This window comes from Ceratotherium simum, chromosome 10 (genome assembly GCF_057802395.1).
Source record: "Ceratotherium simum simum isolate JZ-2026a chromosome 10, ASM5780239v1, whole genome shotgun sequence".
Lineage (NCBI taxonomy): Eukaryota > Metazoa > Chordata > Mammalia > Perissodactyla > Rhinocerotidae > Ceratotherium > Ceratotherium simum.
The window spans coordinates 77,572,146-77,594,491 of record NC_141909.1 but is presented as its reverse complement, the minus strand read 5'-3'; the positions used below and the strand labels follow the sequence as shown (position 1 = coordinate 77,594,491).

At 45.2% G+C, this 22,346-nt stretch overlaps 1 protein-coding gene across 1 annotated transcript in view; it reads left to right on the top strand.

The window, feature by feature from the left end:
- The window catches only part of ATP8A2 (ATPase phospholipid transporting 8A2), a 507,110-nt gene extending 486,467 nt beyond the window's left edge, over positions 1–20,643 (top strand). The window contains exons 35-36 of the mRNA XM_014791223.2: positions 8,809–8,900; positions 14,906–20,643. Coding sequence (XP_014646709.1) covers positions 8,809–8,900; positions 14,906–15,003 — 190 coding nt within the window. The 3' untranslated portion in view covers positions 15,004–20,643. The remainder of the gene's footprint in view (positions 1–8,808; positions 8,901–14,905) is intronic.
- Positions 20,644–22,346: the final 1,703 nt, after the last annotated feature.

Sequence of the window (22,346 nt, the reverse complement as noted above, 5' to 3'; positions counted from 1 at the left end):
TGTGTTTCCATCTGGATTGATGAGCAAGGAGTCATCCATTGTTCAGGATGTAGCTTCAGTGTCAATTCTTCTTGACGCCTTGCTGAACTTTCTCTGTGTTCTTCCCTCCTCCATTTTACCACTGTTGAGCCTCATAGAATCTCCATTCTGGCACTCATCACCTTATGCCATGACACGTGTCTACGCGGTGAGATCACCTCAGAGACTGTGAGTTTCATGAGGGCAGAGACTGTGTCTTAGGTAACTTTGTTTCCAGCACTGGATTTCACACACAATAGGTGCAGCATAAAGGCTGAATGGATGAGAAGTCAAGTTTTAAAAAGCAGGATGTGTATGGTTTGGCAGAAAGGAAGAAGGAGAAAAATTTACTACCATCTAATAGACTAGAATTTATGAAGGGCCCCTTGCTCTAGTCTATAACTCCTATCTTAATGGAATCTTAGGCTTGAAAACCTATTTTGTTTTGTTTTATTTTTATTTTCCCTCATTATGTAACTATTTAACTAAAGTAAGGTTTTTGATCCTACAAAGGCCTAGGTAGGTCAGGAATATGCTTGAGCCCAAAAGCTTCTCATTTCCTAATGTTCAGATTATAATGAGTAGAATAAGTTATCAGTTGAGGCTGTGAAATCTCATTCTCCAGGGATCCTTAAAAATAGGTTAGAATTTCAACAGTCTGACAGATTGGTAGATATTTGGCCTTACCTGAAGGAAAGGGAACTTTGAACTAGGTTTTTTCTCGAGGAACCTGTCAGATTTATGTTTTGAAAACAGTCCAGCAGTAATTTGAAAATGTTTCTAAAAATACCTATTTCTTTTTGGCTTTGTTGTGGCGTCAGCTGCGATTCCTACCAGCTGTAACTACTGTTAAGATCTAAACATCAGATTTGCAATTATTTTCTATAGTGTCCATGTTCCTGCTCTTTTGCAGTTATGCGTGTGTTCCTGACAGAAATGTGGACATAAGAGTTTTTATTCTCCAACATAAGGCTTCTCAGCTCTCCGCTCCTTCCTACCACCGCTCATGTTTTGAGACAGGAACACACCACTTCCTCTAGGATATGTCACCTTCCAAACAGAGCCTGTTTGTAAGGACTTATGTGAGACTGGGTTTCACCACCATTACTGGGGAGGCACGAAGAGTGCACATTCTTCTGGTGAATTTATGTTTACACACACCTTTCATATCAGTCGCTCCCAGTCAGTATACCTGCTTAAGCGAGGATAGAAAAGATCAAAGGTAGCACTTTAACTCCCACATGCCCCTCCATTGGAGAAATAAACTGTGAAGATGGCATCATTGCCAACAATTCAGGTGACGGGAGGGAATTTAGCTTAATGCAGGACCCATTCCCCCTCCTTTTTGGTTTTTAATTGAATTTTCTTATTTTTTAATGGTAGTAAAATTCACAAAGCATAAAATTTACCATTTTAAAGTGTACATTCAGTGGCATTTAGTGCATTCTCAGTATTGTGCAACCATCATCACTGTCTAGTTCCAGAACACTTTCATCTCCCCAAAAGGAAACCTCGTATGCTTTAAGCAGTCACTCCCCATTCCCCACCCCGACGTCCCACCCTACAGTCCCTGGCAACCACTACTCTTCTTTCTGTTTCTACATATTTGCCTATTATGGACATTTCACATAAATGGAATCATGCAATATGTGGCCTTTTGGATTTGGCTTCTTTCACTTACCATAATGTTTTTTTTTGTGGGGTTATTTTGGTGAGGAAGATTGGCCCAGAGCTATCATCTGTTGCCAATCTTCCTCTTTTTGCTTAAGGAAGATTGTCTCTGAGCTAACAACTGTGCCAGTCTTCCTCTGTTTTTACATGTGGGACGCCACCACAGCATGCCTTGATTAGTGGTGTGTAGGTCTGCACCCAGGATCTGAACCTGTGAACTCCGGGCCACCAAAGCAGAGCGTGCAAACTTGACCACTACGCCACCAGGCTAGCCCCACCATAATGTTTTTAAAGTTTATCCATGTTGTAACATGTATCAATACTTCATTCCTTTTTATGGCTGAATAATATTCCACTGTATGGATATACATTTTGTTTATCCATTCATCAGTTGACAGACATCTGGATTGTTTCCCTCGTTTAGCTATTGTGAATAATGCTGCCATAGATATTGGTGTACAGGTATCTGTTTGAGTCCATTTTTTAGTTCTTTTGGATCTATACCCAGGAGTGGAATTGCTGGGTGATACAGTAACTCTGTATTGAACTTATTGAAGAACAGTGGTTGCACCATTTTACAGTCCTACCAGTAATGCACTAGGGTTCCAGTTTCTACACATTCTCTCCAATACTTGTTACTTTCTGCTTTTTTTATTATTATTATAGCCATCCTAGTAGATGTTAAGAGCTGTCTCTTTGAAGTTTTGATTTGCATTTCCCTAATGACTAATGATGTTGGGTATCTTTTCACTTGCTTGTTGGCTATTATGTTTCTTCTTTGGATAAATATCTACTCAAGTCTTTTGCCCATTTTTTTTTTTTGTGAGGAAGATTAGCCCTGAGCTAACATCCAATGCCAATCCTCCTCTTTTTGCTGAGGAAGATTGGCCCTGGGCTAACATCCATCCCCATCTTCCTCTGTTTTATATGGGATGCAGCCACAGCATGGCTTGACAAGTGGTGCATCGGTGCGCACCTGGGATCTGAACCTATGAACCCTGGCCGCCAAAGCGGAGCACATGCACTTAACCACTACGCCACTGGGCTGGCCTCTTTTGTTCATTTTTTAATTGAGTTGTTTGTCTTTTTGCTGTTGAGTTGTGGGATTATTGATATATTCTGGATACCAGACACTTAGATATAGGATTTGCAAATATTTTCTCTCATTTTGTGGTTGTCTTTTCACTTTCTTGATAATGTCCTTTGATGCAAAAAAGTTTTTAATTTTGATGAAGTCCAATTTATCTATTTTTCCTTTTGTTGCCTGTGCTTTGGGTGTCATATCTAAGAAACCATTGCCAAATCCAAGGTAATGAAGATTTTTCTCTTGTGTTTTCTTCTAAGATTTATATAGTTTCAGCTCTTATATTTAGGTCTTTGATCCATTTTAAGTTAATTTTTGTATATGATTGCAGATAAGGGCCCAATTTCATTCTTTTACATGTGGAAATCCAGTTGTTCCAGCACCATTTGTTGAACAGACTATTCTTTCCTCATTGAATGGTCTTAGTACCCTAGCCAAAAATCTATTGACCATAGATATATGGGTTTATTTCTGGGCTGTCAATTATATTACATTGATTTATGTGTCTATCCTTATGCCAGTACCAAGCTATTTTTATTACTGTAGTTTTATATTAAGTTTTGAAATCTGGAAGTATGAGTCCTATAACTTGGTTGGTCTTTTTTCAAGATTGTTTTGGCTATTTGGTGTCCCTTGCTAGTCTATATGAATCTTAGGATAAGTTTTTCCATTTATGCAAAAAAGGCTCTTGGGACTTTGTCTAATTGTTTTGGTTAGAACTTCCAGTAAATTTGTTGAATAGAAGTGATGAAAGCAGGCTTTCTCTTTCTTGATCATAGAGAGATAGCTTTCTGTCTTTCATCATTGAGTATGAAGTTAGCTGTGGGTTTTTGATAAATACTTTCTATTGTGTTGAAGAATTTCCCTTCTATCCTTAGTTTTCTGAGTATTTTTATCATGAAGGGGTGTTGGATTTTGTCAAATGCTTTTTCTGCATCAATTGAGATGATCATGTGATATTTTTTCCTTCATTCTATTAACATGGTGTATTATATTGATTGATTTTTTTGTATGTTGAACCACCCTTGCATTCCAGGGATAAATCCCATGTGGTCATGGTATGTGGTCTTTTATTATACTGCTGAATTCAGTTGGCTAGTATTTTCTTGAGGGTTCTCTTTTTATTTTAAACCAAAATCTCATAGATCTGAATTGTTCTTCCCCGTGCTAATTTGTAGCTTTTTTTTAAATTTTCTTCCCATTATTTAGAATTAACCAAAGTAAATATTTGGTTGTGCTTTCTTTACCTTTTTTTCCTATGTCTTTGTGAGTAGATAGCTTCCAAACCCTATATAGGTGATAGAATACTATAAATGGTGAATGTTATTCTTATTATCTCCCCTCTCTCTCTTGAGCTTTTCCAACATTATTGTTCATGAGAAATTTTAATAATGTTCATTTACAATGGTCTTTTCTTCCCCAAAGAAGAAAGGGAAATTGGGAAAATAATGTTTCTTGACATTTCAACTTGGAGCACAAGGAGAAGCCAGTGGCTTAGACAGCTCCAGTGGAGTGCTTTTTTAAGTTCTCATACACTTTTCATCACCCAAAGCTTTGTCAAATCCATTGCTATTTTAAAAGTCTCCATCCAGAAAATGTTGTTTCTGAGGATAGCAAGACTTAGGAAAGAATAATTCTGTGATCTTGTCCTGTTGCCATAATGTTTTGCAGTAATTGGGTCAGGGGAATATAAATTATTCATGGAAACCAGAGAGTCAATATGGTAGACTGAGCTGATGCAGAGAGGACTTTTCCAAATGCACAGAAATGCTAGCTGAAATATGAACAAAGAAAGGCTTTCAATACATAACCAAGTTCAAAAGAAAGACAAGGAAACCTAGGTACCAGAAATGGAGAGACATCAAAGCCAGCCAGGTAAAAGGGAACTGAAGCTGAGGAGGTTGCACAGGGATATCAGACTCATAAAACGTTCCGGGGTTGAAGCTTCAGAGGCTGGTGTAAGGATAGTAGATAAATCCTCAGTCCCATGTGAGATAGAACAGAACCCGATGCATGAAACTGCAGATTTTGTAGGGCTGCTATTTTAGTAAAACAGAAACTAGAAAAATTTTACTCACTAGATTGACAAAGCAGCAATGAGTCATTCTATGTGCCCAGGGAAATGGATAGAAGAAAGAATTATCTAGTAGAAACTGGAAGCCCATACTTATTTATGTATGAGGTCCAATTTTAGACTATTCCCAATGCTATAGGAACTAAGCTAAGATAAAAATACAAAATTTTGTAGGGCCCTGGCAGAGGCAAAAGAAAAATCATTTTCCAGAATGATTCTATAACTAGAGCACACATAGTAAATAAACCACGATGAAAGAGAGTCACTGCATACCGCAGACATTTATTAGCTCCCCAAGAACTGAAGATGCAAGGAGTGTCTGAAAGAGTCTATAAAATGCTGATGAAAGAGGACACAGAAATCAAAACGCAAGAGTCAGGTAGTATGTAAGAACAGGTGGATCTGGGAGAAAAATAAAATATATAGGTGAAAAAGGTATATATGAAAAAGGGTAGTAATTTAAATTAAAACATATTGGTCAGTTTAAAAACAGGTTAGATACAGCCAAAGGGAGAAAGGAAATGGAAAATGTGGGGAGATTTAGGGATGTGGAAGATAGAATTTTATATAGAAGCTTCTGGACAAGAAAAAACAGAGAATGAGGGAATTCAAAGTGTTTTCCACAAGTGAAGATAAACAAACCCTCAGATTGCTCAGGTCTGAGCAGCTGAGCAGGATATAAAAATAAATCTACGCCTAGTCATACCAAGTGTAATGAAACTGCAGAACACTAAAGATAAAGAGAATTATTAGAATTATTATTAAAGCAACCAGAAAGAAGACAGATTAACTGCAAAGAACTAGTCCTTTAAATGAGTGAACAGTACCGAAAAAAGTAAGAAAAGAGAAAAGAAGGAGCAAAGAAAATATATGATAAGCTGAAAGCATAAAGTAAATGACACCACTTAGACATATTTTAAAACAGATTATATATTGTGAATGCATATATATAGAACAAAAGTATGAAACATGGATATAAGATTATTTCTAACTTTATTATAGTAGAAAGGGGAAGAATGGGATCAGAGAGGAGTGTAAGGGGACTTCATGTTTGAGATTTTATTATTTTGTCAAAATCAGAAGTAGTTCTCACAACCAGGCCCACTCCTGACATTTGCACAACTTGGTGCAAGACTACAAGCAGAGACCACGTACCACATCTAAGTATGTGCAAGTTAGAAGTCAAGCTAACAAATAGCTATATGCCTTGATAAGACATCTAAATAAAGATGGCAGTACGTTGTGATTCCCAGATTCTTTGGAGGTCTGAGCCAGCAGGTGGTGGCGTAGAGAAGAGGTAGCTGCCCTGTGCACCCCCTTCTGCCCACCCCAATCCCAGCTCTGCCCTGAATTGGGAGAGGATTGGTGCACAGGTGTGTGGACATCCCAGTCCACACATCCCATGCAAAAAAGCCACCCTTTGGCCACCCTGACAGGCCGAGGAGTGTGGACGTTGGCTATAAGGTCTACTTTTAGAGGGATGGAGTGGCAAAGAGGTCAGGTTGGCCTTGGATGCCAGCTCAGGGGTCACTGAGCAGGGACTTTTAGGGTCCCAAATACCTGGAATTGGGGACAGGTGTGAGCTCTGGGTGGACATGTCTCCTTGGCCCCATGCACCCCTCACCACATGGGAGGAAGGGGTCCTTCAGGAGAGAGTGGGTCCCTCTGAAACATGGGGTCAAGCGTGGTGCTTCTGTTTGCTAAAGCTGAGCAGGTTGGTGGATGTTCCCTGTACAAGTTTCTGACTGTTTCTGTGTGTTTGTAATACTTCATTATAAAAAAAAATAAGAAAGAGACAAGCATATGCCATTCCACAAAGGAATTAGGGACATCTGCCCAGCACAGAGGCAGGGGCAGGAGCACTGCCAGCGAGTGCCCTTGTGACCTTCTGGCTTGGCACAGCTGAGTCTCTGTTTCCTCACCTGCCCAGTGAGAGAGCAGTGATTTCACAGACCCTCCTACTTCTGTGGTTCTGTGAAGTCCTCATAAGCCCCAGCACCAGGAGGAGCTTCTGGACCTTCAATATTGGAGGGACCACGGATGACAAGGACAGAGCCTAGTCCTGCATCTGTCCCCTAGGTTCCTGGGGGAGAGAGTGCCTTCACCACCCTTTACCTCACCACGCAGGCCCTGGCTGGGGAGGCTGCCCGGGAAGCTGCAGCCCAGCCCTCAGGAAGCCCCTTCTGCACACAGTGCCCTGAGCAGGGCCCCCTGGGCAGGCGTCATGGCCGGTGCCAGGTCAGGCGGGGAGGACGCTGGTCCTTCGTTTCACGCCTTGCGTCCTGAGACCAGCCAGCACAGGGAGCTGCAGACGGTCAGGCAGCAGCGGCCACAGAGGGCAGGGCGCTCCCAGGCTCGCTCCTCATTCATCTGCTATCCCTGAAGTCCGGGCAGTCGCATAGCAGGGCCCAGTGAGATTAATTTGGCCCACGGAAGAAAAAGGTATGAGAGGGACGGGAAAGCCAGTGTGAAGGGATAGAAAAAGTGATTTTCCTCATCAGCCATCAGACACGTTGCCAAGCTTAGCTGGCTGAGGCTTACCCTTAATTGGTGATGAATTAAACATTGTTCTTTCAACCAAAATAATCAGAAAATGCTGGCTTCTGGAAACCCATGTACAAAATGAACTTCAGCTCGTAGAACTGTTGAGAATACCCAGGGCCCCACTCCTCTTTCGAAGGCCCTTGCGGGGGCTGGTCAGGAGAACGTCCCCCTCAGGCTCGAGGCTCATAGACAGGGGGTCGGGAGGAGGTGCTTTGGACCTGAAGCAACGCAGCTCCTTAAACAACTCCTCTGCCCTCAAGTTCCCACAAACGGCAGATTTCCGGCGTATTTGTTTAATAGGGCTGCCACAGCAAAGTACCACAGGCTGAGGGGCTTAAACAACAGAAATTTATTTTCTCACAGTTCTGGAGGCTGGAAGTCCAAGATCAAGATGCCAGCAGCTTAGGTTTCTTTTGAAGCCTCACTCCTTGGCTTGTAGATGGCTGCCATCTTCCTTTGTCTTCACCTGGTCTTCCCTCTGTGTGTGTCTGTCCTAATCTCTGCTTATAAGGACACCAGTCGGATTGGACTAAGGCCCACCCTAATGACCTCATTTTAACTTAATTACCTCTTTAAAGACCCTATCTTCAATGACAGTCCCATTCTGAGGTACTGGGGGTTAGGATTTCAACATATGAATTTGGTGGGGGGGATACAATTCAGCTCATAACAGAGGGCACTGGCAAACTCCTGTATACCAGAAATCTCTCTGGTAAGAGTAAGAAATCAAAGCACTTTGGCCCACCTGGACAACTTTCAAGCACCCCCTTTTGATTTATAGGAATAAACAACAGCCGTCCTCCAGGAAAGCTCCATATTTCTTCACAGCACTGTCTACCTTGGTGGGAATAATTTCGGGAAAGGCAGAAAGAGCTCCTAATCCTTGTGTTTTAGAAGAAAACTCTCCTTCATGTTCATTGTGGTTCAAAATAACCATCCAATTCTGCAGAGAGGAACCCGTCTCTTGCTGGGGTCCTGAGGCACCTGGGCAGCTCTTGCCTGGTCCAGTTTGCTGGCAGCAAACTTGGGATGGCAGCTGCAGGTGGGATGGAGGCTTTTAAGACATTTAACCGTAGAAACAGATCACCCCTTGCAGAAGTGTTCTGGGAAGCCGAGCATTGGCCTGGTATGAAAGGGCACTTGTAGTGCACTTCAGTGAGGAGGAAGGCCGAGTTCAGAGGCGTTATGTACAGGACGACTGAAACAGAGTGCCTTTTAGAAACGGGAGCAGTGCACTCAAAGTGGCGAGATAGCATCTACTGTAAATAAGAGGGCAGCTTGCGAAACTGGACATTTTTCTTGATGTGAGGAAGCTTTTTTCCCCGTCTGTCTGTTTTATTTTGCAACCTGAAGTCATTCAGCGAGTACCTTTGAGACGTGTGTGAACTAGAGACTGACTGTGTTTGCTCTGCCGCAGGGTGAACGAGCGGGACCGCCTGTTAAAGAGGCTCAGCAGGAGGACCCCTCCCACTCTTCTCCGAGCAGGCTCCCTCCAGCAGTCTGTCCCACGTAAGTAGTCACTGCCAGCCTGTGCAGGTCAGGGAGCCCCCGGCCCATGCAGGCAAGCAGGAAGCTTAATGAAAGCCTGGGTCGTGCTCTCAGGGAAATACTGATGTGATTAAGATCCTTCTGTCAGCCTCCCAATAGCATTTTTTCTAAGGTTGAAGTGATTGTACTTTAAACTGTTTCTCTCAAAGATAGCAATATATACTGTTTTCTGTAATATTAGCATGTTAATTAAAACAATGACAATCAGTGGGGAAAAAAATCTCTGTGCTTTTCCCAGGAAGGCTGCCCTGTGTCTAGCACTGATGTCTGCCCTCTGAACACTAGGGCCAGGCCTGGTTTCTGCGAAGGGGCCTGGCCCAAGCCGGGGTCCATGGGGATGTGCCTGAGCGCAGAGGAGCAGGGAGCGGGAGGCCGTGAAAGGCAGATGGGCTGATGGCGCTCTCGGGCAGGTTGTGGGCGGACTTCAGCCATCCGGCCCTGGGCTCCCAGCTGAGGCGTGTGGTTAGAGTGCAGGTTTCCTTCAGCTCTGGCCTGCACTCCCTCTCTTACACGTGCACACATCGTCTCTTCAACCTATGTCCTGCTTCCTGCTTTCCTTTCTCTCCCTGAGGAGTTGAGAAGGAAACAACTGGTAGACCAAGAGCAGTTTAGGAAAAGGGAAACATCGTTGTATCCATAGTGCAGGTATTGAAGATCAATGTCGAGTTAACGGAACTCCACCTGTCAACGGATCTCCTAGACTTTCTCAACGGAGAGAGAAGGAAAGGGGTGGAATATCATCGACTTTCAGTGAGCCACTCCCTCTCCTCTCTCTCCTGCGTGGAATATCAACATGGGAGAAAGGGGATGAGGCCAGCTCCATGCGGGGCCTCACATGCTTCGTGCCCTTTACCGCTCCTCTGCCCAGGGAGGCAGGTGGTGTCAGCCCCAAGAGCACCTAGCCGGGGCTCAGGCCAGTACAGGAACTGGCCCAGCATGGCAGGGCCATCTGGGTCACAGCGGTGGTGTCTCTGATCCAAGAGAGAGGTCAAGTCCAGAGGCTTGATGGTGTGGTCCAAGGAGTAAGCCCCCACCTCTGGCGCTGGGCTTCTGGAGTCCTGACCCAGCCCTGCAACTTTTTATGACCTTGGACAAGTTACTCAACCTTGCTGTTTCTGCATCTGTAAAACAGAGATGATATGAGAACCTCCCTGGGGTTATAGGGAGGATTAAACAAGATCGTGTATAGACAGTGCCTAGAATAATGCCTGCCAATATAGAATCCAATAATGTTAGGTATTCCTATTAGTATTATTCTGCCACTAGTTGAATAACTTTGGGCAACTTACATGTTTCTCTAAACTTCTGTTTTCTCCTCTGGGAAAAATATAATTGTAATAATATGCGTCCTACACAGTCTTTGTGAGGCTTGGTGATGATGTACAGAAAGCTCCTCTCTGTGCTGGTTCCCTAACCTACAGTGTTCATGCCGTGGAGCTGGAGCCACGCTGCTTCTCTGAGAAATGTTGCAAAGTAACCATAGAAAGAGTATATGCAATATGTAAATTGAGATCAAAGACTGAGTGAGAACTTCTGCAGAGTCATATAATGTCTTAAGACAACTAAACATTTTTCCTAACTCTCAATATTTTGAAGGACAAAAAAAAATTCTAATGAACAAGTACAAAAAGTAAAAAAGCTTCTAAAATCACACCATGTTTTAAAAAAACTCAACAACTAGTAGTAAAAACCTGATTGATAACAAGAACGCTCTATCATTAACCACTGTGAAGGCCATCAAGCAGTTAGAATTGCTCCTGGTGTTCTAGAAGTTTTGCATGGTTGGTCTCCGCCTTTACATATCCCTCCTGGGTCTGTCCTTCAGCTATCTTGGGCCTCGGTCTTCCTGGGAAACTGGAAGGAAAATGCTAATTTTGGTAGTACTTTTAGTTCCTTAAGGGCCACCAACAGGCAGTATTTGTAACTGAGATCAGCTTTTCCCTCCACAGTCTAATTTCCTTATTGTCCCCATGGTCTTCCCCATTTCTATTGCTATTAGGAATATTTTTCCAGACAGGAAACTGCTACTTTCATCAAGATGTTGTCAGAGCTCAGATTAGAGGGAATGCTACTTACGGGGACTTTTATTCCAAAATAATGAAAAAGCAACATGATTTTACGGATTTCACCAAATGTTCTAGGAGAAGACAAAAGAAGAAATTCACCTACCCTTCCATCTCCTTTCACCTACCCCATTCCTCCCAAGATTCTGGCTCTGGCTGAATATTTAGGAAGCAGATACATTAGGAAGCCAGCCAGGGAAAGTTCAGGAGTTGGGTCCATTGAGTGCTTTCTCCAGGCCTCCATCATCACTTTCTGGCTGTCAGGACTTCCTGAAAGATGAGTAACAGTGGAAATGCTAAGGGCTTCCTCTGAGCTCCCCATTTGGATGCAGATGGTAGTTCCACGCTCATCAGGCAGAAGCTGCTGAACTGATGGTGCATCTCTGTCAGGCTGAGGGGTGCAGACTGGGCAGGCAGTAGAGCGTTAGCGTCCCTGTTGTCCCACTAAAACGTCTCCCGTTGTGGCTCTAACTCTCAGCAGGCCTGCTTTCAACAAGGAAAATATTTTATTTGAACCAGGGAGACACCCCTGCCCCCAGGGTAACTCTTATCAGGGCACCCTCCTTTTGTTCTTGAATTGCAAGGTCCACTTTAAGTCTCAGTTGAGGCTAAAAATGTCTGGTTAAGAAAGTCTTAGTGCACAACATTTTGGAAGCATGATGGTAGATGCAGCCAATGGGAACTGGTGGAGATGCCCTTTGGCAGTGACCTCTGGGTGCTCTGCTTACCCTGGGAGAAGAGATTTGCTGTTGGTCCTCTCTGCCATCTCTTCTGATGGAAACCTAGAAACTCTTCCCACCCCAGAGTGGCTGAGTAATCCCACTGGAAGGCCCTTGTGCCAGTGAGACAAATACGAGCAGAGGATGCCATAAAGCTACAAGCTGACAAACCACTGCAGCTGCTTCCCAGTCGGCACAGACAGGATATGAGTAAAAAACAAAATAAATAAAAGACAAGGCTTTAGCTCCTTCCCTTTGAACAGGGGGTAGACAATTCCAAATGCTAAGGTACCTTTCCCAGAAGGATACTCCAAACAATGTTTATTTTTATGTCTCAGCAAGTCCCCTTCATTTCTTCCCTCTCACGCTCCCCCTTTCCCACCCAAAAAACACATCAAAAAACATAGGTAGTAATTGTTCTATTTGGACAGATGGTTGAGACAGGCTCCTTTCTTTTCTGGCATGGAGGTAGAGACATCCTCCGTTGGTCCTGAGTGTAAATTAGCCCTAAGCAGAGCAAAGGGTTCTGTGGCCTGGGTACCCATAGCCAAGGAAAAGCCCTGGTGCCTGTTTGGAGGATTGGAGCTGTGAGGACCTGGACCTCAGCTGGTCCAGGCTGTTTATTTTACAGAAAAGCAAACCAAGAACACCTAGAGAGCTTAAAGAGCCCACGTTCCCGTGGCCGAGTTACAGCCAAGCAAAGATTAGAAGCATCCCTCTTGCCCCCAGTGCCTCAGGCCCTGAGCCCCAGGACCCAAGATGAAAGCAGAGCGGGTGGGGGAGCCGTCTTCAGGGTGGAGAGGCATCTGCCTGCCACCAGAAGGGTGCGTGAAGATCATTCACAAGGTGTTCCCGTTACTTGAGGTCAGAGCCGTTTCTGTCGGGTTGGGAAGCTGCACCTGGGGTGGCGCAGAGGCCCACAGGGCTGTGGCAGGGCTGCTGTTGCAGCAGCACATCAGATCCAAAGACAACTGCTGCTGCGTGACCCGCTCAGGAAAACAGCAGATGTTTACTAGAAATGTTCCCTGTAAAAGACCGGAGAATGAAAATTGTCCAAGCTGACCACAGTGCACAGCCTGTTCCAGGAGGAGACAGTGTTATTTGCTAGATTTTCATCCCAAGGAAAGGCGTCTCGTCTAGAAGTCCTGTAAAAACCCGCACAAAGAGCACCTTGTGCCGGGATGGCGGCCGGAGCCGCACCGTGGAGGTGGACAATGAGGGTTCCTCATCCCTGGTCATCTCGGATCAAGCAACTCAGCGAAAATCTAAAAGCTCTAAGGGGAACGGAGGTGAGAGGAGGCGTGTCCTCTTCAGCTCCCATGCAGCCGTGAGACATAAAGCAAAGCCGCCTCGTGTGGAGAGCGTTCGAGAGTTCAAGTGCACCGGTGCGGCCGGGCCAGAAGGAGCCTCCCTCTCCAGCCTGGCTCCTGGTTCCTGTGCAGGGAGGCCGCCTGCTCCCCACCCAGCTAGCTGGGGCTCTCGCTGGCCTGGGGCTGCTTCCCCATGGCTGCCTCATGCTGAGATGTTTTGATTTGTGGGTTTGGTTTTGTTAGAAACAGAGGTGAGCGAGTAGACAAAGTCCCCCGTGGAGGACTCCTCTGTGTTCTCGTTCGCGCTTGCCGCCTTGTTCTGCTCCTCGCTCCCGCTGCCCAGCGTGTCCTCAGCCAGCTCCCCAGCCACCTCAGCAGACAAGCCCCCACCTTCCGGGATGGTCTTCCTGAACCCTTGGGATTTCTCAGGCAGTGGCTGAAAGGCATGCTCTCCGGAGGAGCCGGGAAGCCAGCCCAGGGACAGAGACTCTGGGTGTATGGGCAGACTAGGAGTAAGAAGTCACCTGAAGTTCCTCTCTTGAGGTCTCTTCCTCTTCTCCAACCCCACGAAGACTCGCATACGTTGCTGTTGTGTGTCTTTATACTCCAGAAACTTTCCTTTTTAAGCCAAATGTCTGAGCAAAATGATTAACAATCTAGAAGATACATGGGCACAATTTCTGAGTTTTTTCCTCCTTTAAAGAACATGACAATGAATTAACAGCTCCATTGATAAATTGCAAATGTGTGTGGATGGAAGTCACAATTATCAGGCTTTTTACTGTGTTGTTTTTTGGTCAGAATGTCTAATCCGGCCGTGGGACTCTTCCTTACCCCCGACCCAGAAGGGTCAGCCAACAGAGAGGGAGTTTTGTAAATGTCCCTTCTGTAGGAAGGACCACTCAGGAAGGAAAACCTACCTGGGCTTATAAGGCTAAACCCGTTTCAGGGCTGGAGGTGCGGGAGCACATGGGCCCAACCTGGGTCTGGCTCCTAGCTTGGCCGCTCACAAAGTGTGTGACCTTGGGCAAGTCAGGAAATCACCCGGTGCCTCAGGTGCCCCATCTGTGAAATGGGAAGAATACTATCACCTGTCTCAGAGGGCTATTGGGAGGAATAAATGGGCTATTTGTGCATAGTACATAAGCTGTGCCCGATACACATAATATTAAATAACTGTCGGCTGCTGCTATTATTATTATTGGAACTGATTGTAAGAACCAGTCTTTCTGTGGCCACGAGGCCAATCACTAAATTTCTCTTGACTTTATCTTGTGATCTTTTTCTTTATTTACACAAAAGTAAACCCACTGTAATTTCTTATTACTAGTCCAAATCAGCCCAATTTAGAAACAGGAACGCCCCAAGTATCACGTGTGCTCTGCCAGCCTGTACCATCAGCGTCGTGTGTGTTTTCTTCAGCATGTTTACAGCTTCATAAATTACCCGGCCGGCTGCAGCTTCAGGCGGATTGGAACATTTCTGGAGCAGAACAATTTGCCTTTCCTCTTGATTGGTGGTGGGAAAGTGCAGACGTGGACTAGTGACGCCCTGTTTATGCTTCCCAGGTTAAGCTCAGCTGCAGCCCCCCCAAAATGGAAGGCCGCTCCTCTGAGCCATTGCCATCCCAGCATCAGCATCAGTAGCCGGAACCACTCGGACCCGCCTGTCAGGCTGCCTCTTGGCACCACACCCTCACTTTGCCCCGGTTCCCCTTCTAGGTCCCGGGTCCCTTCGTCTCAGGCCTCCCCCTAGCCGAGGGGCAGCCTGTGGAAGCTCAGCTCCAGTCTTCCAAAAATAGCAGTTTCTTCTGCGCCTAGTAGGCTCCCCCAATTCACCTCTTGACCACTTGTTCCTGTGTGCTTCTCTTTCAGATGGGTACGCCTTCTCTCAAGAAGAGCATGGAGCTGTTACTCAGGAAGAAATAGTCCGTGCTTATGACACTACCAAAAAGAAATCGAGGAAGAAATAAGGCGCGAATTTGCCTGCTTGATCCTAGGAAAGAGATGTGGTTTGCTGCACCCAGTGTTAACACATCGTTGTCGGAAGAGACTGGTGTCAGCAGCCAAAACACCGGAAAACACATTTCTGTGGCCTTAGCCAACCAGTTTGTTAGTTATATATCCCCTTACAAACCCGGAGTATATACCACGGGGGAAGCCATTTTTTTTCCTTCCAATTTGTCTGCAGTGCTTGGCCTAATTTTTGTTTACGTTGTTATGAAGCATTCAACCGTGCTCTGTGAGGTGTGAAATTAAAAACATTATGTGTCACCAATATTTAAACATCAATACTAGTTGTTCTGGGAGAAAGGTAAAAGAGTTTTATGTTGCGTGAGAAATCCATCTCATGGAATTGGAGCGGGGGCACACTTGCTTCCTGTTTTGTTAACTCACAGATTAAGTCCACTGGGCAGTGTGTAAACGTCACTTTAGGCAGGCTGCTGCCTTGCTTTGATTCCTATTTTGTTTGTATAAAGTTGGCATAAACTTCTTGATTGCAATGAAATCACAAAAATATATATCTGGGAGGTAAACCTGAGAACATTTGTTTGAACCTCTTAGCCACGTTCCCAGCAGGGCAAACCAATTGGTGTTCCGACAGAGTCTTCTGCACCATTCCCAGGTTTCCTTCTGGCTGGTCCTCCCGTTGCTGCCCAGACATCTCTCATCCTCAGACCTTGTGCATGGCTGGCCACTGGGCTCAGTGCATGGCAGCTGGTGGGCAACAACCCAGATCTGCATTCTTCCCTGTTCTACCGCAGATTCAGATATGGATGCAAAATCCCTTCTTCCTCTGCCCCTTTCCTTCTATAACTAAAGAAAAGAAACATAGCTGTTCCGCATACATTCTAAACGTTTATCTGCCTCTTTCTGACAACATGGGAGCCTCAGGGTCGAAGTGCTGGTACAACCGCTTGGCGCTCCCTGCCCTGGGCAGGCGCTTAATACTCATTTCCCAGCCTCCAGACCGCTGGACCTTTGGCATCTGCGCAAATTAGAACTCACACTTGTTTTCTTGAGAGTTAAGAGATGTTTTGGATTTCACTATTGAGAAACAAATGAATTTATAGCATGTCTCCCCGGCGAAGGAACACACCTGTCTCTCTGTAGCTCTAGAATGAGAGGATGAGTGACCCAGACAGGAGAGTAAGGGATAGTGCGGGTGGTGATGGAAGAAGACCATAGAAGGGGAAAGTGGGAACCACACAGAGACATTGTGACGAGGACGTAGAGGACATTTCCCGCCAGATCTCCTCAGTAGAAATTCTGAAATCAAGCCCTGAAGCCAGATAGTTTAAATTGAAAAGAATTCCAGACATTTCAAGGAAACGCCCTTTTTATATTGACAAGGTTTCCTTCCTTGTCCAGTCAGTGTTAGATCCAGGCACCTCTCTGGATGTGAACTGTCCTGAATCTAAGACAAGGAAGGGAAGTGCTGTGTCACTGACTTTCCAAACTGCAGAGTCCCACAGTCTCAATTTGGACAGAACCTGGAGCCTTTAGTAAGTGACCAGCCTGAAGGCACGTTCTCGCCTCTCTGCTTTGGTTGTCAAACCCGATTTTTGGATGGCTTAACATAAATATGTTTCGGCAGCTGTTGCTGGTTAAAATGGCGCAATTCCTTTGTGCTAAATTAGGAAATAAAACAATAGTGCCCTTTGCTTCCTAACTCTTTATTTTTGGAACGTCCACATCTTATTGGGTGTTGAAATAATTTACAGTATGATTTGCGTTGACTAAGCTAACTAATCCCTTACTTATGAGATAACCAGGATCCAAAGAAGGCTGGAGGGGAAGCAGAACAATGCAATTAACAAGTGAGGCTCAGAAAATCGCCACTCTTTCCTCCCCAAGGTGATGAAACATTTTTAAATACTAGAGCACCCAGCAAGATGAATCACTGAAGGACTGCCATGCAGGGATTCCAACAAAAAATGTGCCTGTAATTAACACAACAAACCAAGTTGTATGTCTTCATTGTACACCAAGAAAGATGATGGCCTAAATACAGAGGAGAAAGGAAAATTAGAATTGAACTGCATTAGGCGTTCTATTTGGTTTCACTTGGGAACTAAGCCTATTTGGAAAAAGGGAATTCAAGCTCAATTCTTTGTCAAACAGCTCTTTCCTGAAGCCCTCCGAATCAGATTTATGAATTACAGCGTGCGTGTTTTTCTGTTTTGGGCTTTTTGTTACTTTATGTTTTACATTAAAATACAGTTCAGATTTGAGATTTAAGTATAATTTCCAATTCTTTTGTGAAGTAGACTAAACAGTCTTTGCAATAATGAAATATGCCCACCGAAGAAAACATTCAAAGGGATGCCTTTCTATTTATTCTCTCATGTGATTAAGCTATCTTGTAGCCAAATGACTAAATGGGATTTCTAGGAGGAACAGCTGTCACTACGTGTGATGTATAATATTTAGCTAGGGCCGACTCAGGGGCTGTGTCAGTTGTCCTATCTTTAAATTGAGGTCAGAGTGTCATACACAACGCCTCCCCAGGGAGCAGGGTGGACTGGACTAAGTTGCATACTCTTGTCAGCTCAGTGGAAAGGCCACATGGGACTTGTCACTCTGCCACACAGTAAGTGACACACAGGCCAGCAGGTCATACTCAGTCAGCACTACAGGGCCTGACTCTGGATTAGGCTAAAGTGGCAGAATCCCCTCAGGCCAACCTCGGTCCAGTGTAGCACACAGACTGCCGACTTTCCTTTGAGTTTATGTCCCATCCTGGCTGACTCTGCAGAAGGAGAAGACCAGCCATTCCATGAACTCCAGTCTGAGTTCAGCCGCTCACTGCACGAGTCAGGAGGGATGTCGATGGACAGTGCACATTGGAAAGGGAAGGGAGAGAGCAGAATAAACTGGCCATTTCTGCTTGGCTGTCTGGATTAGCATTTCATTGTTGATCAGAATGGGCTTTGTAATAATTTGGGGTGTAGCTGATGTCTCTATCCTGTCTCTTTGCAGAATATTCCAGGCTTCTTTACCAGTGTTACATTCGCCCATCTCCCAACACACGTGCACACATGTGATAACCTTTTCGGGATCAGTATAGCATAGGAAACCTGTGCTTTGGAGAAAGGAGATGCTGTTTCTTTAACACTCGTGGAGTAACATCCTAACACGTGAACCTGGGTTTCAGCAGAGCGTGACTGAGAACTCTGTTGACGTTTTCTTTTCCTTGACAAGGCTTCAGGTCTTGCTGTAGGGAGCTGGCAGTGAAAATCAGTAATAGCTTGTCAAGAAGCAGTGAATAATGAAAAAAAAAAGTGAGTATAGGTAACCAATGTCTGAAAATGCATATGGACGTATATACATTACAGGCTGTAAGGTTGAATTTTTTTTGAAGAAAGCTGTAGTCTATAATCTCCATTTGTTGTAACAATGACCCTTTATCTTATTTTTTTGAACCATAAAGAAGAGACTTTTCTATCACATTCCTGTTCCTAGGGATTTATGTCTTAAACCATACGTTGAATAGAATGTTTGCAAAACTGCTGTAGGATAAGGGAGTCTTTAGTTCTGAACATGTGAAAGAACTACACATGTTTCAGCCAGGGTTTGAATTACTGCCCAGGGTCATTGTCCCAAAGTAATTCAAGGCGTGGTTTAGCTTCAGCATTTGAAATGTAGCCTTCATCTCCTGGGATCTGTAAAAAATGTGAACAGGGAAACTGGTTAAGCAGAGCCTGAAATAATAACTTGGCAAAGAAATGAGTTTATCAGGTCAAGTTAAAGGATGACATCCCCCATCGTAGTCATTACTTTCTTCATGCAAGTCCTTAAATTAGCAAATATAATAGCGATAGAGATAGTGAAAATAAACCCCCTCCCCCAGAAAAAAAAAAGGAAGGCATACATCAGTTGGCTTGTTGCTGGTTCTTCATTGGCTCAGGGCAGTTGTTTCTCTCAGTATAGCCTTGGGGGAGATTACTGAGCCTCCTACTGGCCATTTTTCCAACTTGAAGGGCAAGGAGGACAGTTGGAAGGGTTTCCAATGGGTCATAGAGGTGAGGGCCCAAGACCCCCTGTAATAACATATTAATAAGTAGTCCCACAAGGAGTAGGCCTGGAATACTCAACTTGATGTGTTGTACTCTTCATTTATTTTTTTCTCAACCTCCCAAATTGTCCAACCAAGCACATTTCCATTCCATTTTACCTAACAAGAGCTTCACTTAATGCCAAACCTCCCATTGGTGCTCCGTGTAAAGATCTCTCTCAGCTATTGGGTGTGAGTCATTTGTGAATGGGGGATACAGCCTTCAGTGGGAAGAAAAGCCTTCTGAGCCAACAGAAATCTAAGCGGCCAGAAGCTGCAAAAGAAATGGGAGCAGAAAAGAGGGGCGCGCTCACCCATCACCCCACCCCAAGCCTGATCTGTAGCTGTTAACTCTGATGAGCACCTCTGCTCCCTGGCTGAGGGGAGACAAGAGCGATTCTCTCTGCATCCAGGCTGGCTCATTTTCAGGTGACGCTCTCTTGCCCTCGCCTTAGGGATATCTCCCCACTCTTTCTCCCAGGCATCAGACCAAGAAAAACATGCTCATGAGATTAGCCCTGACCTGGCTAAAGAAAGAAAGGAGACCTTCGTTTTAAAAGTCAGGAACAAAGTGTCAGGTGGCTTTGATTTATGGCAGAAAAAGGAAGAAGAAAGTTGAAGTAATAGCGCTATCCAAATAACCCCCGCCCAGGAAACGCAGGGCCAAGAGAGCTTATCAAGAGCCTTTTATAGGCCAGCTCTTCAGCGTGGAAGAGAAAGGGCCAGAAAGAGGGAGAAAGCCAAAGATCAGGATGTGAACCCACTTCCAGTGGACTTGGATTTAGTTGTATTCCTAAAGAGAGCTTAGTATGCAGCTGCAGGTGGGTCAATAAACACCAGTAAAAAAAAATTGGGAAAAAAAAGAGTTTCTCCCTTTCCAACAAGATCCCCGCAAAAGGAAATAGGTTTTTGGTTTTTCATGAATAAAATCAGTGCAAGTGCTGACACTCACTGCACCTTCTCTCCCGTGTTGCCAGTGACTGCTGAAGGCAGAAGTGTGCTGTGCTGCTCCCCTCTAAGCCTGCCTCTGAAGGGCAGTGCAGGCAGCTGCAGCCCGGCCAGTGGCAGGGGTGGGGCCGCAGAGCCAGCGGGGAGCAGCGGGTCTGCAGCCTCTATGGGTCATCCTTCCTGCAGGTCACTGAATTGCCGTTTGAATGCAGCATCTTTGTGGTGTCTTTCTCATGCGAGCAAAGCTGTGTGCTCTCCTGTCTGCTGTCACATCTGTGCTCAGATTGCTTAAATATTGTTTGCGACAGGGAGGTTTTAATCTGGTTATGCAGAGAGAAGCAGGGCTGTGGGGGCACGTTTAATTGGCTCCCAGCAGAGCAGTGAGCGCTTCTATGGAGTGTGGGGTTTTTGTTCCCTCCCTCCAGAAGTGTTACCATTTTCACGTCCTATTAATGTCCTCTGGTTGTTAACTTACAGCAACACATTATAGTGGAGCTGGGTTCCCTCCTGGAGTGAATACAAATGAAGGACATTTACTTGTATTTTTAAAGGTTTTGGAAAATGTAGTGATTTGTGGCTTTGATCAATCCTGTTGACTGGTGTATGTCTGCACAAACCTGTTACAAATAAATCTTTTGTTAAAGTAACTGATTGGACCGTATTTTATTCTGGAATTTTCTTTTCCACTAATAAGCAGTCACTGCCCTAGGGACTTCGGACTGTAACACAGAGGTTTCATCAGCAGGTACAGACTGTATATACAGGCTCTGCCTCGAGAGCCGACGGCCTGGACACGCGGTCAAATGGCAGGAGCACAGGGGAATCTGAATTGCGGATTAGCAGGAGCTCGACGTGCTGCGAGGGCAGGCCCCCTTTATGAGAAGAGGCTCCGTGAGGCCACACTGAGTTTGGATTGATCATGCAAAGGAAAAAATTGTGCACAGAGGCCTTCTCCCCTCAATTACTTTACTCCCTTTGGTTCATCTCAATTTCCCTGCAAAGTGAGATGTGGGAAGTTCAAATTCTATTGTCAAGCATGAAATCATGGCATTGTTTTCGGAGGGGTTCAGAACACGCCACCCCAAAACATGCCCCTTTGGCATACTGATTATTTTGAGCTGAAGGCACTGGAGAAACAGCAGTTGCAGGAAGGGCTCTCTGCCCTCCACCTTCTTCCTAGAAGCAGGTCATGACATTTCCCCTGAGAAAGCCGCCCTGCCTGCACCAGGAAGAGAACGTTCTTAGCACCAGAGCCTGGCAGTCGGCGCTGGAATGGCGGTGTACAAACAAACCTAAAACAGCCTGGTCTTCCATTAGTTTCCCCATATATTTCCTAGTCAGTGTCCCACCATTTACTGCCACCAGCCCAAGCCCCTTTGTCTTGTCACATACTCCACATTTCTTTGTGTAAAAAGGTTTATAAGCTTTTGGGCCTAACAGCTTCTTGTGGTCTTCATTTTCCTGTGAAGACTCCCATGTACATGTAAAAATATTAAATAAACTTGTAAGCTTTATTCCTGTTAATGTGTCTTATGTCAGCTAAATTCTTAGGCCAGCCACAGAACCTGAGTGAGTAGACGGAAGTTTTTCCTCCCTTATATTATTTTAAAGAGAGTAGAGAGACCTCTGCCCACTCCCTGTAGGTACATACCCTGCATTCAGGTAAGCCTCCACTGCCTTGAGCTTCCCTGGGATGCACAATTCACTCCGCAGAGGCCATACTGAACCTGCGGTAGGTGGCGAGCTGGAGGGCCCAGATGTGGGCCTGGGAAGTACAGACGCGGGGCTTCCTCACTGGACACCAGCCTCGGGCTCTGGCTTAGCACCTGCCTGCCTGGCTTTGTTTGGGCAGCTCTTCACTTCACCAGGGTGTAGTGAGGGCAGAACCTGGGGGTGGAGGACAGAAAGGAAAGAGAGCCCGCTAGAGACTGTTCCCTGCAGAGGCTTGAGTCTGGAACCCAAAAACCCTCTTAATTGCCCAGTTCTAACTGACTACAGTTTCCCTTAGTTGACTCTGTTTGCTCCAGATAGTCCGAATCCTATCACAACTGAATTTGGCCTGCTCGGGGCAGTCACGACCGTGGTGGCCACATCCCAGGCAGGAGCGGGGACAGGAGGCCAGGCCTCACTTCCAAGCGGAGTTCAGCAGCTCAAGGCGGAGCAGAGAAGGACTTCTTTTGCCTGCTGTACCTAAGCCAAGCCTTTTTTTTGAATTGTGCAAAACCGAAAATCCTTTAATACAATCAACAGGGAAGTGTGATATTCCAACCTTAGCCATTTCTCGGTCGTCTCTACAAAATCTGCCTTTCC